Source organism: Mustelus asterias, chromosome 15 (assembly GCF_964213995.1).
Source record: "Mustelus asterias chromosome 15, sMusAst1.hap1.1, whole genome shotgun sequence".
Lineage (NCBI taxonomy): Eukaryota > Metazoa > Chordata > Chondrichthyes > Carcharhiniformes > Triakidae > Mustelus > Mustelus asterias.
The window spans coordinates 95836271-95853693 of record NC_135815.1 but is presented as its reverse complement, the minus strand read 5'-3'; the positions used below and the strand labels follow the sequence as shown (position 1 = coordinate 95853693).

Genomic DNA, 17423 nt, shown 5'->3' with positions numbered 1-17423 from the left:
GTGCCAACCACTGTGCCACCCTGTACTTCAAGGATTTATCTAATTTCCCATTTGGAAGTTACAGTTGGATCTGCTTCCACTGCCCTTTCCGGCAGAGTATTCCAGATCCTAACAATTTCAAGACACACCAGATGCAAAGATCTGAATTGGGAAGCAGCTGCCGCAGGGAGCACAAGGAACTCGACCCTGGCACACAGTAAATACACAGCGGGCTGGTTGGGAGGGATCTCAGTGTAGTGAGAACTGGGGCAGAGGGGGCAGAGTCCAGGAATTTTCCTGGAGTGCAGAGCAGTTGTCTTGCTCTTTCTAGATCCCAAGCCATCCACCCATGTACTAAAACACATTACTTAGCTCAGCCTCTCCTGGCCACTCTCCGCAGGTTCCTGTGGCAGCTTCACTACCAAGCCATGACCTTTATATTTAAATTATGTGATTTCAAAGTTGGCAACAATGCTATGCTGCTGGATGAGAATGTAGCTTCATAAAAAAGATGTCTGTTCGGCCCATCAAGCATGTGCCAGTCCTTTGAAGGAGTTTGTCTAATCCATTTCCCTCCTCTTTCCTCACGATCCTGCAAACATTTTCTACAGGGTGGCACAGTGGTGAGCACGGCTGCCTCACAGCGCCAGAGACCCTGGTTCGATTCCAGCCTTGGGTAGTTGTCTGCGTGGAGTTTGCACATTCTCCCAGTATCTGTATGGGATTGCTCTGGTTTCCTCTCACAGTCCAAGGATGTGCAGACTAGGTGGATTGGCCATAGTCAAGTTGCCCTTTAGTGTCCCAGGATGTGTAGGTTAGATGGATTAACCATAGTAAATATGTGTGGTTACAGGGATAGGATGGTGGAGAGGGCCTGGGCAAGATACTGGATGGGCCAAATGGCCTCCTTCTGCACTGTAGGGATTCTATGATCTATAAGTAGATATCCAGTGTAATCTCAGGCCAGTAAGTGACCCATTTTAATCTCTCCTGTGCTCAGTTCCTGCCAGGCAAGGTGAATGTTGATTCTAGTTGCTCATTAGCAGGATTATTGTAGGCCAGTTTGAAATGCCAGTCACCAGCAGAGTTCCTTAAAGTTGAAAGTTTATTTATTATTGTCACAAGTAGGCTTACATTAACGCCGCAATGAAGTTACTGTGAAAATCCCATAGTCGCCACACTCTGGTGCTATTCGGGTACACTGAGGGAGAATTTAGCATGGCCAATGCACCTAACCAGCATGTCTTTTGGACTGTGGGAGGAAACCAGAGCACCCAGAGGAAACCCACGCAGATACGGGGAGAACGTGCAGACTCCGCACAGACAATGACCCAAATCGGGAATCGAACCCAGGTCCCTGGCACTGTGAGGCAGCAGTGCTAACCACAATGCCACCGTGCCACCCCTTCTATCTACAGATGGAGCTAGAGATGGTTATGGTTAGAAAATCCTGTGGGGCCCATAAGTTTTCAATATATGGCATCAAGTGCAAGTTTTAGATCGAATCGGTTACATTGATTATCCAGCACAGTCTGAGGATTCGGGGCAGACCATTTAATCATAGAAACCCTACAGTACAGAAAGAGGCCATTCAGCCCATCGAGTCTGCACCGACCACAATCCCACCCAGGCCCTACTCCCATATCCCTACATATTTTACCCGCTAATCCCAGGACACTAAGGGGCAATTTTAGCATGGCCAATCAACCTAACCCGCACATCTTTGGAGTGTGGGAGGAAACCGGAGCACCCGGAGGAAACCCACGCAGACACGAGGAGAATGTGCAAACTCCACACAGACAGTGACCCAAGCCGGGAATCGAACCCAGGTCCCTGGAGCTGTGAAGCAGCAGTGCTAACCACTGTGCTACCGTGCCGCCCAGGACAGAGATGAGGAGACATTTCTTCACCCAAGGAGTGGTGAGCCTGTGGAATTCATTACCACAGGAAGTAGTTGGTGCCAAAACACTGAATGTATTCAAGAGGCGGCTGGATATAGCACTTGGGGCGAATGAGATCAAAGGTTATGGGGAGAAAGCAGGATTAGGCTATTGAGTTGGGCGATCAGCCATGATCATGGTGAATGGCTGAGTAGGCTCGAAGGGCTGAATGGCCTCCTCCTGCTCCTATCTTCTGTGTTTCTATGTAAGTTGTGCAACTTACTGATCTTCAGTAGGAATGCAGAGCAGAAGGGTAAGGGGCAATGACAAAAAAAGTGTGAAGTTTCTTGCACAGTTTGATATTCCTCTCTCATTTGCATCCTTGGCTTTTGTTCCTCTTAGGGAGCAACCCCAAACTAAAAAACCTACAGCAGAAAACTCCGGCGGCCGCAGCCAAAGCCAACGGCCACAAAGCCGTGGTGAAGGAGCTCCGTAAGGCCGAGCGTCTCTTCACCAAATACTCCAAACCCGACGTGAAGAATCCCAATGCCCCCTGGGCCATCCGGCTGTACGACTGGTCTCTGTATCACGAGCTCGCTCTTCGGAATTTATTTGCCACAATGGACCGGGGCGACGGCACGTTGGCCAAGGAGGACTTTGCCGCGATTCTCATGGAAAAGAACGTGCCGATGAAGGAAGAAGAAATAACTGCGCTAATGGCCGCCCACGACAAGGCCCGGACTGGAGTTATTGACGTCAATGAGTTCTTTAAAGGCACCAAATACCTTGAGAAGGTTTACCTCATGTCTTCATATGAGCCAAAGAAGAAAAAGGGGAAGAAAGGCAAACGCGGCAAAAAAGGCAAGTTAGCAATCCCAATACCAATCTGCACTCTTCCGGAAGAATATATCACTCGACGTGAAGATGGAGGCCCACCAGAGTTTATGATTGAAAGCTTCAAGACTTTTACGGATAGGAATAGATTTAGCCGAGATAACCCACCAGAGCATCCCCTGCAGGACGACTCCGCATGGTACCTGGAGAAGCCGGAGAAGGTGTATACAAATATTAACTACGCGGCAAAAGCAGAAGATATGCAATCCTTGAAGAAAGCATTTTTCCAGGGAGTACCGGTCAACGTGCAGGACAAATTCTTCACAACTCCGCTTATGGCAGCCTGCGCAGATGGAAATTTTACACTTGCCAAATACCTCGTGGAAACAAAGTATGTCTGACTCAATCCTGGATGATGTTACGTTCATTTTGAATTTAGTATGGTCATCGATGCTGTATCAATTTTTCGGCAAAATTGCCTGATGCGCGATTAAATCACTCGGGAGGCTAGATTGTACCCGGGAAATAAAGGCTTTTATTACTAACAAGAATGGAGCACACTATATACAATACAATTCCAGACTAAAGGGTCACCAGACAGTGCAGTGACCTTTATACTCCTCCAGGTAGGCGGAGCCAACTGGAGTGTACCACAGAACAATATCAACAGGTAGAACAGCCCAACCCTAACCCCAACAGTGACAACAGTAACATATCTACAAATACCCATAGTGCTGACCATCCATGGCTCAGCACTCATAGTGGTAACCAACTGTGGTTCACCACATTGCCTATTTGAGCTATTTACCATAGAACCATAGAATCCCTGCAGTGCAGAAGGTGAGCGGTCAGCCCATCAAGTCTGCACCGACTCTCCAAAAGAGCATCTTACCCAGGCCCACTCACCCTGCTCTGCCCTATTCCCGTAACCCCACACATTTAGCATGGCTAATCCATCTAACCTACATATCTTTGGACACTGAGGGACAATTTAGCATGGCCAATCCATCTAACTTGCACATCTTTGGACACTAAGGGGCAATTTAGCATGGCCAATCCATCTAACTTGCACATCTTTGGACACTAAGGGGCAATTTAGCATGGCCAATCCACCTAATCATCACATCTTTGGACTGTGGGAGGAAACCAGAGCACCCGGAGGAAACCCACACAGGCACGGGGAGAATGTGAAATGTCTGCACACCCAAAGCCAGATTGAACCTGGGTCTCTGTCGTTGTGAGGCAGCTGTGCTAACCACCGTGCCACCCTGTTTGAGCCAAGTCTCAAGGAAAATAGATGGAGCAAATTTGGGGAAAATATATTCATTGGTCGGGGAGTCTAGGATTAGGAGAACTGGTCAAAGAAATACAGCCAGTGTGAAATTAGGAAGCAGTTTTCCACATGGGGCATTGAATTTTGGAATTTTGTTCCGCAGGTGACAATTAATGCTGGATTAATTGTTAATTTTAATTCTGAGCTCGATAGACTTTTGTTAGCTAGGGGCATGAAAGGATATGGGACAAAGATGGGTCATACTCGATGGCCAAAAATGGATGTTGCTGGATTTTTAGGCTGAAAGTTTCCTATTCACACTGGCACAGGCACAGTGGTTAGCACTGCTGCCTCACAGCGCCAGGAACCCGGGTTCAATTCCCGGCTTGGGTCACTGTCTGTGTGGAGTCAGCACGTTCTCCCTGTGTCTGCGTGGGTTTCCTCCGGGTGCTCCGGTTTTCTCCCACAGTACGAAGATGTGCGGGTTAGGTGGATTGGCTAGGCTACATTACCCCTTAATGTCAGGGGGACTAGCTAGGATAAATGCATGGGGTTATGGGATAGGACTTGGATGGGATTGTGGTCAGTGCAGATTTGATGGGCCAAATGGCCTCCTTCTGCACTGAAGATTCAATGATTCTATTCCAAACAGGAAATGGGGCTTAATATCTCCCAGCAGAAGTCTACTATTCTAATCGAATGCTTATTGGGTTAAACTCAAACTGCAGTTGGTCAGAAAATAGCGTGAGATTGAAACTTGAAGACTTAATGGTCAGCATTTGTTTTAAATTCCTTTCTTAAGACATTTGCCTTTATTTGCTGTTGTTATATTTTGGGTGTTTAAGGTTGGGTAATTCTGGATTGAGGAAATATTGGCTTTGCATTGTGGCGCTTGAATGGATAGTACATCAAACATAAGATTTGCAGTAATACCATGCTATTCTTTACACGGTAGCACAGTGGTTAGCACTGCTGCCTCACAGCACCAGGGACCCGGGTTCGATTCCCAGCTTGGGTCACTGTCTGTGTGGAGTTTGCACGTTCTCCCCGTGTCTGCATGGGTTTCCTCCGGGTCCTCCCACAGTCTGAAACAAGTGCTGGTTAGGTGTATTGACCATGGTAAATTCTCCCTCAGTGTACCCGAGCAGGCACCGGAGTGTGGTGACTAGGGCATTTTCACAGTAACTTCATTGCAGCGTTAATGTAAGCCTACTTATGACTAATAAATGAACTTTTAAAACATTTTCAGGAAATCATTTATCATTACACTAATATTCCTCTTAAAGCAGATGTCATATTGTATGATATTTTCCTAAGGGAGCATATTAACCTCTGGTTAAATATTAGAAAATGCACACTCAAATAAAGTGAAAAGTTGCATTAGAAACTAACCATCTTTCATACAGTTCTGTTGTAAATCTTTGTGTACTCCTAGGGCTAATGTGAATGCATACGATAATCTACTGTGGACACCCCTTCATCACGCTTGCCATTCAGGACAGCAGGACATTGTCGAATTGCTACTGAATAATGGCGCATTGATTAATGCTACTTCCATAAATGGAGCCACGCCACTGATGAGAGCAATTGAAAGCTGCAGATTGGACTGTGTAACGTATCTGATTAACCACGGGGCTCGTGTTGACATGGAGAACAATAAAGGTAATGCTAGCACTGAGAGACATGATCTACAAATGTTATGAACCAAAACTGAAAGAGAATATTTACTGTAAAAAGATACTGGGGGCAGATTTGAACTTGTCGTGACAGTTTAAAGCGATGATGTGGAGGTGGCGGCGTTAAGTGCCCATGGCGTTATGGGTAAGATCCTGGCATGGATAGAGGATTGGCTGACTGGCAGAAGGCAGAGAGTGGGGATAAAGGGGTCTTTTTCAGGATGGCAGCCGGTGACTAGTGATGTGCCTCAGGAGTCGGTGCTGGGACCACAACTTTTCACAATATACATTAACGATTTGGAGAAAGGAGCTGAAGGCAGCGTTGCTAAGTTTGCAGATGATACAAAGATATTTAGAGGGACAGGTAGTATTGAGGAAGCAGGGGGGCTGCAGAAGGACTTGGACAGGTTAGGAGAGTGGGCAAAAAAGCGGTAGATGGAATACAATGTGGAAAAGTGTGAGGTTATGCACTTTGAAAGGAGGAATGGAGGCACAGACTATTTTCTAATTGGGAAAATGCTCAGGAAATCAGAAGCACAAAGGGACTTGGGAGTCACTGTTCAAGCTTCTCTTAAGGTTAACGTGCAGGTTCAGTCGGCGGTTAGGAAGGCAAATGCAATGTTAGCTTTCATGTCGAGAGGGCTAGAATACAAGAGCAGGGATGTACTTTTGAGGCTGTATAAGGCTCTGGTCAGACCCCATTTGGAATATTGTGAACAGTTTTGGGCCCCGTATCTAAGGATGTGCTGGCCGTGGAAAGGATCCAGAAGAGATTCACAAGAATGATCCCTGGAATGAAGAGTTTGTCGTATGAGGAACGGTTGAGGACTCTGGGTCTGTACTCATTGGACTTTAGAAGGATGTGGGGGATCTTATTGAAACTTACAGGATACTGTGAGGCCTGGATAGAGTGGATGTGGAGAGGATGTTTCCACTAGTAGGAAAAACTAGAACTAGAGGGCACAACCTCAGGCTAAAGGGACGATCCTTCAAAACAGAGATGAGGAGGAATTTCTTGAGCCAGAATGTGGTGGATCTGTGGAATTCTTTGCCGCAGAAGGCTGTGGAGGCCAGGTCATTGAGTGTCTTTAAGACAGAGATAGATAGGTTCTTGATTAATAAGGGGGTCAGGGGTTTTGGGGAAAAGGCAGGAGAATGGGGATAAGAAAAATATCAGCCATGATTGAATGGCGAAGCAAACTCAATGGGCCGAGTGGCCTAATTCTGCTCCTATGTCTTATGGTCTTATGGACTGGGGTGGGCACAGTAAGAAGTCTCACAACACCAGATTAAAGTCCACAGGTTTATTTGGAATCACGAGCTTTTGGAGCACTGCTCCTTCACCTGATGAAGGAGCAGCGCTCCGAAAGCTCGTGATTCCAAATAAACCTGTTGGACTTTAACCTGGTGTTGTGAAACTTCTTACAGTTTAAATTGAGTCATTTGCAGCTCTCCTCATTTTTAGCTCCACCGTGTCCAAGTGAAGATTTGCTATCCCAATTTGCTGATTCATGCTTTCAGAATGTTAAGAGAACCGAAGAGGAAAACCAATGAGAGAACACAATACGGGTGATCTTATGAAAAAAATTCTAAGCCCAGAATGAGCATGAAAATGGGGAGAGTTTCGGATCCATTTTTTCGGCAAGTCGAAATGTCAAATATTTTGCATTCGGTGCATGAAAAAAATCCTGAAATCCGTTTCTCGCCTGGAGGGGGAGTGGGCAGGGCTTAAACCGCCAGAAAGCTGGCCAATAACAGCAGAAGGCACATAGAAACATATATACTAGAAGCAAGAGTAGCCCATTTGACCCTTCGAGTCTGCTCTGCCATTGAATTTGGTCATGGCTGATCATCGAATTCAATATCCTGACTACCCCCCCCCTTCCCCCCATATCCCTTGATCCCTTTAGCCCCAAGAGCTATTCGTGAATTCCACACATTCACCATCCTCTGGATGAAGAAATTTCTCCTCACCTCAGCTCTAAAAGGTTTACCCCTTATCCTCAAGCTATGACCCCTAGTTCTAGACCCCCCCCCCCCACCCCCCCCACAACCATCGAGAACATTCTTTCTGAATCTATCCTGTCTAACCCTGTTAGAATTTTATAAGTTTCTATGAGATCCCTTCTCTCTCTTCTAAACTCCAGTGAATACAATCCTAACCGACCTGGTCTCTCCTCATATGACAGACCTGCCATCCCAGGAATCAGCCTGGTAAACCTTCGCTGTACTCCCTGAATAGCAAGGACATTCTTCCTCAGATAAGGACACCGAAACTGCGGACAATACTCCAGGTGTGGCCTCACCAATGCCCGCCAGCAAAACTCCCCTATCCGTATACTCAAATCCTCTCGCTATGAAGGCCAACATACCATTTGCCTTCTTGCCTGCTGTATCTGCGTGCTTACTTTCAGTGACTGATGCGTGAGGACTCCAAGGTCTCGCTGAGTATCCACCTCACTCAATTTACACCCAGTCAAGTAATAATCTGTCGTCCTATTATTGCTATCAAAGTGGATAACCTTACATTTATCCACATTATACTGCATCTGCCATGCAGATGCTCACACACTCAGCCTGTCCAAATCACGCTGAAACATCCCTGCATCCTCCCCACAGCTCACCCTCCCACCCAACTTTGTATCATCTGCAAATTTGGAGATAATACATTCAGTTCCCTCTTCCAAATCATTAATATATAATCTGAACAGTTGGGGTCCTAGCACAGATCCCTGCAGAATTCCACTAGCCACTGACTGCCAATCATAAAAATACCATTTATGTCAATTCTTTTCTTCCTATCTGCTAACCAGCTTTCTATCCATCTCAAGACGTTACCTGCAATTCCATGTGCTTTAACTTTACATCGCAGTCTGTTATGTGAGAATTTGTCAAAAGCCTCCTGAAAGTCTAACTAAACCACTATCCACTGGCTCTCCTCCATCAACTCTACTAGTTACATCCTCAAAGAATTCCAATAGATTCGTCAAGCATGCTTTCCCTTTTGTAAATCCACGCTGACTTTGTCTGATTATACCACTGCCTTCCAACTGCTGAGTTATGAAATCCTTGATAATGGACTCCAGTAACTTCCCCAGTACCGATGTTATGCTCACTGGTCTATAGTTCCCTGTTTTCTCTCTACCTCCCTTTTTGAATAGCAGGCTTAGATTAGCTACTCTCCAATCTGTAGGAACCAGTCCAGAGTCCAAAGAATTTTGGAAAATAACCACTAAAGGATCTACTATTTCCAGGGTCACTTCCTTAAGTACTCTGGGATGAAGATTATCAGGACCTGGAGATTTATCCACCTTCAATCCCAACAATTTCCCCAAAAACCATTTCTCTACTAATGCTGATTTCCTACAGCTCCTCACTAAAACATGTTTCTCTCAGAACTTCTGGTACATTATTCATGTCTTTCTTTGTGAAGCAAAGTACAAATTTAATTCCTCAGCTATTTCTTTATTCCCCTTTATGAATTTTTCTGTTTTTGACTGTGAGGGGCCCACATTTGTTTTTGTCAATCTTTTTCTCTTTATATACCTATAGAAACTTTTACAGTCAGTTTTTATGTTCCCTGCTAGCTTACTTTCATACTCTATTTTTCCCTTCTTAATCAACCCCTTGGTCCTCCTTTGCTGAATTTGCTGAGGATTGCTCCCAATCCTCAGGCCTATTACTTTTTCTTGCCAATGTGTATGTTTCTTCCTTGAATCTGATGCTATCTCTAATTTCCCTTGTAAGCCATGGTTTGGCCACAATTCCCTTCCCACTCTTGTGCCAAACAGGAATAAACAACTTCTGGAGTTCACCTATCTATTTTTTAAATGTCTGCCATTGCCTGTCCACTGTTTTTCCTTTCAGTAATGTTTCCCAGTCCAACATGGCCAATTCATGCCTTTATTGAGATTCAGGACTTTGGTCTCAGAATCAACTACATCATTATCCACCTTGACAAAGAATTCTACCATATTATGATCACCCGTCCCCAAGAGTTCTCTCACAATTAGATAGCCAACTAATCCTTTCTCAATTGTGCATGTGCAGGTCTCTGCTCTGGGAGCAGCAGAGAGCTGTCACTGCCTCTACTGCTATAGCTAGCCTCTGTGACTCAGCACCCCCACGCTACCGTGGGGCCCCGCTGCCATTCGCAACTCTCCTCTCCCCACCCCTCAGCTGGATTGATCACCCCCTCTCCCACAACCAATCACACAATGCAGAGCGGCAGCAGATCTCCCCCCCACCCCCTCCCCAACTCGTCAGCCCACCCTGGTCTGGCCCCGTTCCCTTGGAATGGGCCGGTGCCCAGTGTGCCACCATGCCGCACTGGGCCACACCTGATATCGCCATTTATGAGATTCTCCTAAACAATATTTAATGTAAAATTAGAGTCATTCTAGAAATTGTCAGGAAAAAAAGAGGCCATGTAGCCCATTGAGAGTCATAGAGTCCTGACAGTGCAGAAGAGACCATTTGGCCCATCGAGTCTGCACCAACTCCCTAACAGAGCATCTCACTCAGGCCCTCTCCCCCTGCCCTACCCCCGTAATCCCACACAATTCCCATGGCTAATCCATCTAACCGACACATCTTTGGACATTGAGGAGCAATTTAGCATGGCCAATCCACATAACCTGCACATCTTTGGACTCTAAGGGCAATTTAATATGGCCAATCTACCTAACCTACACATCTCTGGACATGAAGGGGCAATTTAGCATGGCCAATCCACCTAACCTGCACATCTTTGAACTGCGGGACGAAACCAGAGCACCCGGAAGAAACCAAGTAGATATGGGGAAAACGTGCAAACTCCACACAGACAGTCACCCAAGGCCAGAATCGAACCGAGTCCCTAGAGCTGTGAGGCAGCAGTGATAGCAACTGTGCTGTCGTGCTGTTCTATTAAAGTCAAACACCACAACGTTTTGATGGCAGACTTTTAAATGCATAAAGGAATCAAAGGTTATGGGGATAAGGCAGGAAGATGGAGTTGAGATTAATCATATCAGATCAGTCATGATATGATTGAATGGCTGAGCAGACCCAATGGGCTGAATGGCCTACTTCTGCCCCTATGTCTTATGGTTATTGCTCACATCTACAGTCACTGTGCGATGTGTTAAACAAATGAATTTCTCATTCACAAGTGAGGTAAGTACTTAGACATTGCTGCCTTTCAGACGTGGTGCTTTGGAATTAAATATTAAACCATCTGCAACCTCATTTTTAAAAACAAAATCCCATGGCGATATTTGAAGAATAAGGGAGTTCTCCCAAAATTCTGGCCAAGGTTTATACCTGACCAAACATCAATAAAAACTGCTAAGTAGTTACCTCATTCCTGTTTGTATCACCTTAATGTGCGCAAATTAGCTGACATGTTTGTGACATTACAACAGTGACTACACTTCAAAGATATTTCATTGCCTGTGAAATGTTCTGAGCTCTTACAAGAGACATATGCATAGTTATCTAATTTTTATAATGTCTCTTTGAAGTTCATAAAGTCATATTAAGCCTTGGCACAATTGTGTTTGCTCAATTATATCTTTGGTCCTGAAGGAGAAATTTGGTTGACATCGGATGATGACCCTGGTCCTTAAATGCACAGTACGTTTTGCAATGTGACGCTACACCCTGGCTACTTTTTTTCTCTTGTATCCATTAAAACTAGGGCAAAATGCTTTGGACCTTGCCAACGCCTATGCGGACGTGAGAATAATCCGAGTGGTCAAAGAAAAGCTGGACAGCCTTCCGAAAAAAGACAAGCTGAAAAAGGCAGCAAAAGGTGCAAAAGGAGGCAGCGCTGCCCCTTCTCGGCCTCAGACTGCAGCAGCTAAATCTTCTCAGGCAGAGATGGTAAACAGCTCCTCATATACCTCATTCTTGAAGACTTTTCGAAAGCCCAATTTACTTTGAAAATGTAGTCTACTTTCTGCTTCGAGTTCTCTGCCCCAAGGCAAGTCCTTGGTGATTATTCACTGAACCAGAGTAAAGAATTATTATTTCCTACGACGGAAAGGACAAGGACGAATCTATCTCAACTAGAACAGGTTCTACAGAAGGATCATATGGACACGAAACATTAACTCTTGTTTCTCTTTCCATAGATGCTGCCAGACCTCATAGAATCCCTACAGTGCAGAAGGAGGCCATTTGGCCCATCGAGTCTGCAACGACCACAATCCCACCCAGGCCTTATTCCCATAATCCCACATATTTACCCAGCTAATCCCCTGAAACTAAGAGGCAATTTAGCATGGCCAATCCACCTAAGCTGCACATCTTTGGACAGTGGGAGGAAACTGGAGCAACCAGAGGAAACCCACGCAGACATGGGGAGAATGTGCAAACCCCACACAGACAGTGACCAGAGGCCGGAACCGAACCCGGGTCCCTGGCGCTGTGAGGCAGGAGTGCTAACCACTGTGCCACCGTGCCGCCCGAACTGCTGCTGAGTTTATCCAGCATTTTCTGTTTTTATTATCAAACTCCTTGATATTGGCACCAATTTGATCTACAAACTAGTTTGTCCAGCCAACTGAGCTAACCGGAATGATACCTGGATTCTAAAGATTTAATTACAAGGAGAGCTAAAAGTGTATTTCTGAAATTTAAACGATTAAGGGATGTTTTGACCCAAATTTTTCCAAAGATTAAAAGGGGGCAGCTATGCTAGATAGTGAGGGCTTATACCCATTGGTTAGTCTGGAAATGAGAGCTTTCAAGAGCACAACTAAGACTTCTATATGGAAAAGATGGTAGCAGTGGATAATTACTGCGGATGCTGGAATCTGAAACCAAAAGAGAAATTGCTGGAAAATCTCAGCAGGTCTGGCAGCATCTGTAAGGAGAGAAAAGAGCTGACGTTTCGAGTCCAGTTGACCCTTTGTTGACCCTCGAGTCCAGTTGACCCTTTTAGCTTTGATAAAGGATGGTAGCAGTTTGAAATACTCTTCCACAAATGACAATTGATGCTAGATCGATAGATTCAATCTGAGAATGATGGATCCTTTTAACCAAGATTTGAAAGGAATATGGGGCAAATTTTTATTTATTCATTTCATGGGACGTGAGCATCACTGGCTGGGCCAGCATTTATTGCCCGTCCCTAACTGGCCTCCATTTCAGAGGACAGTTGAGAGTCAACCACATTGCTGTGGGTCTGGAGTCACATGTAGGCCAGACCGGGTAAGAACAGCACATTTCCTTCCCAAATGGACATTAGTGAACCAGATGGGTTTTTATGACAATTGACAATTGGCCATCATCAAACTTTTAAGTCCAGATTTTTTTTATTAAATTCAAATTTCACCATCTGCCTTGGCGGGATTCGAACCCAGGTCCCCAGATCTTGCTCTGGATTACTAGTCCTTGACAATATCACTATGCCACTCGCTCCCCAGTTTTTTTTTATTCGTTCATGGCTGGGCCAGCATTTATTGCCCATCCCTGAGGACATTTAAGAGTCAGCCACCTTACTGTGGATCTGGAGTCACATGTAGGCCAGACCAGGTAAGGGTGACAGATTTCCTTCCCTGAAGGACATTAGTGAACCAAATGGGCTTTTCCGACAATGATTTCATGGTAATCATTAGACTTTTAATTCCAGACTTTTATTGAATTCAAGTTATGCCATCTACCGTGGTAGGATTTGAACCCGAGTCCCCACAGCATTACCCCGGGTCTCTGGATTACAAGTCCAGTGATAATACCACTATGCCACTGCCTCCCCTAAGACGATGTCTGATAGATGATGTTTGGTTAAAGATCAGCCAGGAGCCCATTGATTGGTGGAACAGGCTCAAGGAGCTAAAGACCTCCTGTTCCTATAAATTGTAAGCACTGCAGGCCTAAGTGACTCATTTTCTACATAAGTGTAAGAGTTCATAGCTCCTGGCAAGTAATGTCTTAATTCTGAGAATTTGCTTCACTGAAATAAATCTTTAACTGAATCCTGGAACATGCATTCTCACCTTTGTCAGATAAAACCCCACTTAAAATAAATACCTCCCTTTGACTCAAACACACTTTATTCCAACAGCCACAACTCCCAATTCTGACTCATCGATTAAGATCACCAAAGAGAGATTATCCTAAGGACAGCATAGCAAGAAAGAGTGAAATGCTAAATAGTGGCATGGCCAAGAAAATTGACATTACCTTTGTACCAAAAAACGTAAGTACAGACCCTCTGCAAAAATATCCCTTCTTTAACAAATTGCTAAGATGCTCCAAGATCCAAAAGCCAGCAAGCATTCTTAGGGCAGGATTTTCTGATCCCGCTCGCCCCCAAGACTTGAAATCCCGCCTGAGGTCAACGGATTTTTGTATGGTCCTCCCCACCCGCTATGATTCCCATGGCGGGCAGGATGGGAAAAGTCCACCCTTTGAGTTTAGTTGGGTCAGTTTGCCAGTTTGTCTGAATTCTGAATTTGATGTTTTGTCATTCCATCTCTAAAATGACAAGGTGAACGGGACAATAAACACAAAGACAAATCCTGTTTTGTGGTTAGTCCATATTTTCCACTAGAACACACAAGAGTGACCTGATCAAAGTCTACAAGGTTATGAGGGGCATGGACAGAGTGGATAGTCAGAAGCTTTTTCCCAGGATGGAAGAGTCAATTATTAGGGGGCATAGGTTTAAGGTGTGAGGGGCAAGGTTTAAAGTAGATATACAAGGCAAGTTTTTTACACAGAGGGTAGTGAGTGCCTGGAACTCACTGCCAGGGGATGTAGTGGAAGCAGATATGATAAGGACTTTTAAGGGGCGTCTTGACAAATACATAAATAGGATGGGAATAGAGGGATATCGTCCCTGATGTTTCTTCAGAAGGAACTCTTCAAATGCAGACAATAAACATATAACAAAATTTACTCCAACTTGTAAATCAAAGAAAGGGCTTAATAAAGAAACTTCATAACTCCAACCTTGGGGCCTTGCCCTGGGCCAATCCAAGTTCCTCCACCATTCCCAACAGGTTCTTATTTATACTGAGTCAATTGGTCAGCTGACCATCACATCATTCTGTAATTGGTTCCAAGGTTTATTGGGTCAGCTGACTTTTATAGCTTGTTACCATTGGTCACATTACATCCAATACAAAGTTGTCACTGGTTATATTCTAACACCTGGAAAGGTAGGGGGTTTTAGTTCAGACGGGCAGCATGGTCAGTGCAGGCGTGGAGGACTGAAGAGCCTGTTCCTGTGCTGTAATTTTCTTTGTTCTTAAGTTAGTTTTAGTTTGGTTTTGGTGAAAATAATCCAAACCAGGCCCTATTCCTCAACCAAAAATATCCAAAAGATAGTACAGCACTTTCATATCCCTCAAATGAGATGCGCAGCCAACAGAACGAGCCCTGTTATCAGATCCATCCGACAACAGAGCGGTCCTGTTTGACAGCAAATTGGAACATCAACTCTCTCTTCACAATTGATATCATAGAATCCCTACAATGCAGAAGGAGGCCATTTAGCCCATCGAGTCTGTACCGAACACAATCCCACCCAGACCCTATCCCCACAACCCCACACATTTACCCTGCTAATCCCCCTGACACTAAGGTCAATCTAGTATGACCAATCAACCTAACCCACACATCTTTGGAGTGTGGCAGGAAACCAGAGCACCCGGAGGAAACCCACGCAGACACGGGGAAAATATGCAAACTCCACACAGACAGTGACCCGAGGCCGGAATCGAACCTGGGTCCCTGGCGCTGTGAGGCAGCAGTGCTAACCACTGTGCCACCGTGCCGCCCCAAATATATTGCAGTTAAAGTTTTAACAAATCCCAACTAGTTAAACAATTCCCTCAGTGGCCAGATCGCCAACAAGATTGCTGCATTCGCAACACTCCACACTCCCAACCTTTTTCCAATGATCCAAAAATTATTTTGAGTAAAAATATCATGCCATTTTTAATGTTTTGTCATCCATGCCTCTCTCTCTCTCTCAGACATTCCCTTCACCTCAACTCCTCCCTGTGGTAACCAGTTCAACACTCTGATCACACTTTGGGTCTCTCGTGAATTCCCTATTCAATTTATTAGTGATTATCTTATCATTTAGGGTGGCACAGTGGTTAGCAATACTGCCTCATAGCGCCAAGGACCCGGGTTCGATTTCGGTCTCGGGTCACTGTGTGGAGTTCGCACATTCTCCCCGTGTCTGCGTGGGTTTCCTCCGGCTGCTCCAGTTTCCTCCCACAGTCCAAAGATGTGCGGGTTAGGTTGATTGGCCATGCTAAATTGCCCCTTAGTGTCAGGGAGATAAGCAGAGTAAATGTGTGGCATTACGGAAATAGGGCTTGGGTGGGATTGTGGTCGGTGCAGACTCGATGGGCCAAAGGGCCTGCTTCTGTACTGTAGGTATTTTATGATTAAGGGCCCAAGTACCCGTCCTCTCCCAGAAGTGGGAACATCTACTTGAAACCTATACTTCCAAACCCATTCACAGTCCTGAAGACCCATGTCAAGTCATGCCATAGTCTTTATTGTTTCTGGAGAAGAGGTTACCTTTCAATCTTTTCAGTAAGGTATAATCTCTTGAGTTTTGATACCTGACCCAGCCTACACAAATCACAATATGGGAGTGGCTTCAAAGTGTGTTCCATGAGGAATGTGTGGTTCACGCCACCACATTATGACTATGAAAATGTACCCCATACCTTCAATATTGCTCGACTCTCTCCGCCATCCCCAACATCAAGGGCCTGAGGGTCCTAAGGGGGAATTTAGCATGGCCAATCCACCTAACCAGCTACGATCTTATTGAATGGCGGAGCAGGCTCGAGAGGCCAGATGGCCTACACCTGCTCCTAGTTCTTAACCCACTCATCTTTGGAGTGTGGGAGGAAACCGGAGCACCCAGAGGAAACCCACACGGACACAGAGAGAACGTGCAGACTCCATACAGGCAGTGACCCAAGGCCGGAATAGAACCCGGGTCCCTGACGCTGTGAGGGAGCAGTGCTAACCACTGTGCCACTCTTGGCATGATGTCAAATCCAACCGAAATAGTTCTGTCATTTAATCTGGATATAACATATACAACTGAATTCAGGGAATCAGGAAGATGTTTAAACCAAAGCAAACCCTCCAATGTTACCCTGTGGTTTGTTGTACAATAAGTTACAGAGGACTATTAACTACATCACAGATAATGAGTTTAGGTGACCTTCATCAGGGCCAAAAGTAAGTGCAGTACAACTTGTAATGATTTGTTTGTCCTTTCCATAAAACATAAGAAGGTGGCACATGTTAACTGCGAATGTGATCTGCACTAAAACGGTCAGTTATCACTGTGAATGTGTAATATTGGAATTTCATACGGTTTAAGAGCATTTTCCATTTTTTTTGAAGATATGGGGTAGCCCACCAACCACCGAGGAGCTCATTCAGAGGAGAGTGGAGAACCGGGAGCGATTCACCTACGAAGTGGATTTTAATGATTTCTTGATGCCCTTCAAGAAAAACCTCAAGAAGAAGTTGGAAGAATTGGAGCCTACAGTGGTCAAATAGGGAGGATCTCACGCTGACATTGGAAAAGATAACGTTAATCAGAGGAAAGTGAAAGGATAGAAAACAGATACAGCAGAATTGGTTTTCTTTTTGTTACAAGGACTTGTGAAACTCTTAATTTCCCACTTGTAAAGACTGCGATATGTTGGGAATGTTTCAAAACGTGGTTCTCTGCCACGTTTCAGTATCTGCTCCCCATTGGAAATTCAAGGTGTACTCCCATTCCCACAGTCATTCATGAGCATTAGT

General features: G+C 45.1%; 1 protein-coding gene across 1 annotated transcript in view; it reads left to right on the top strand.

Moving 5' to 3' along the window:
* ankef1a (ankyrin repeat and EF-hand domain containing 1a) overlaps positions 1-17174 on the top strand; it is a 35861-nt gene extending 18687 nt beyond the window's left edge. Inside the window, exons 5-9 of the mRNA XM_078230613.1 lie at positions 2262-3084; positions 5402-5628; positions 11323-11521; positions 13713-13827; positions 17016-17174. Of these exons, the coding sequence (XP_078086739.1) occupies positions 2262-3084; positions 5402-5628; positions 11323-11521; positions 13713-13827; positions 17016-17174 (1523 nt within the window). The remainder of the gene's footprint in view (positions 1-2261; positions 3085-5401; positions 5629-11322; positions 11522-13712; positions 13828-17015) is intronic.
* The last annotated feature ends 249 nt before the right edge of the window (positions 17175-17423 follow it).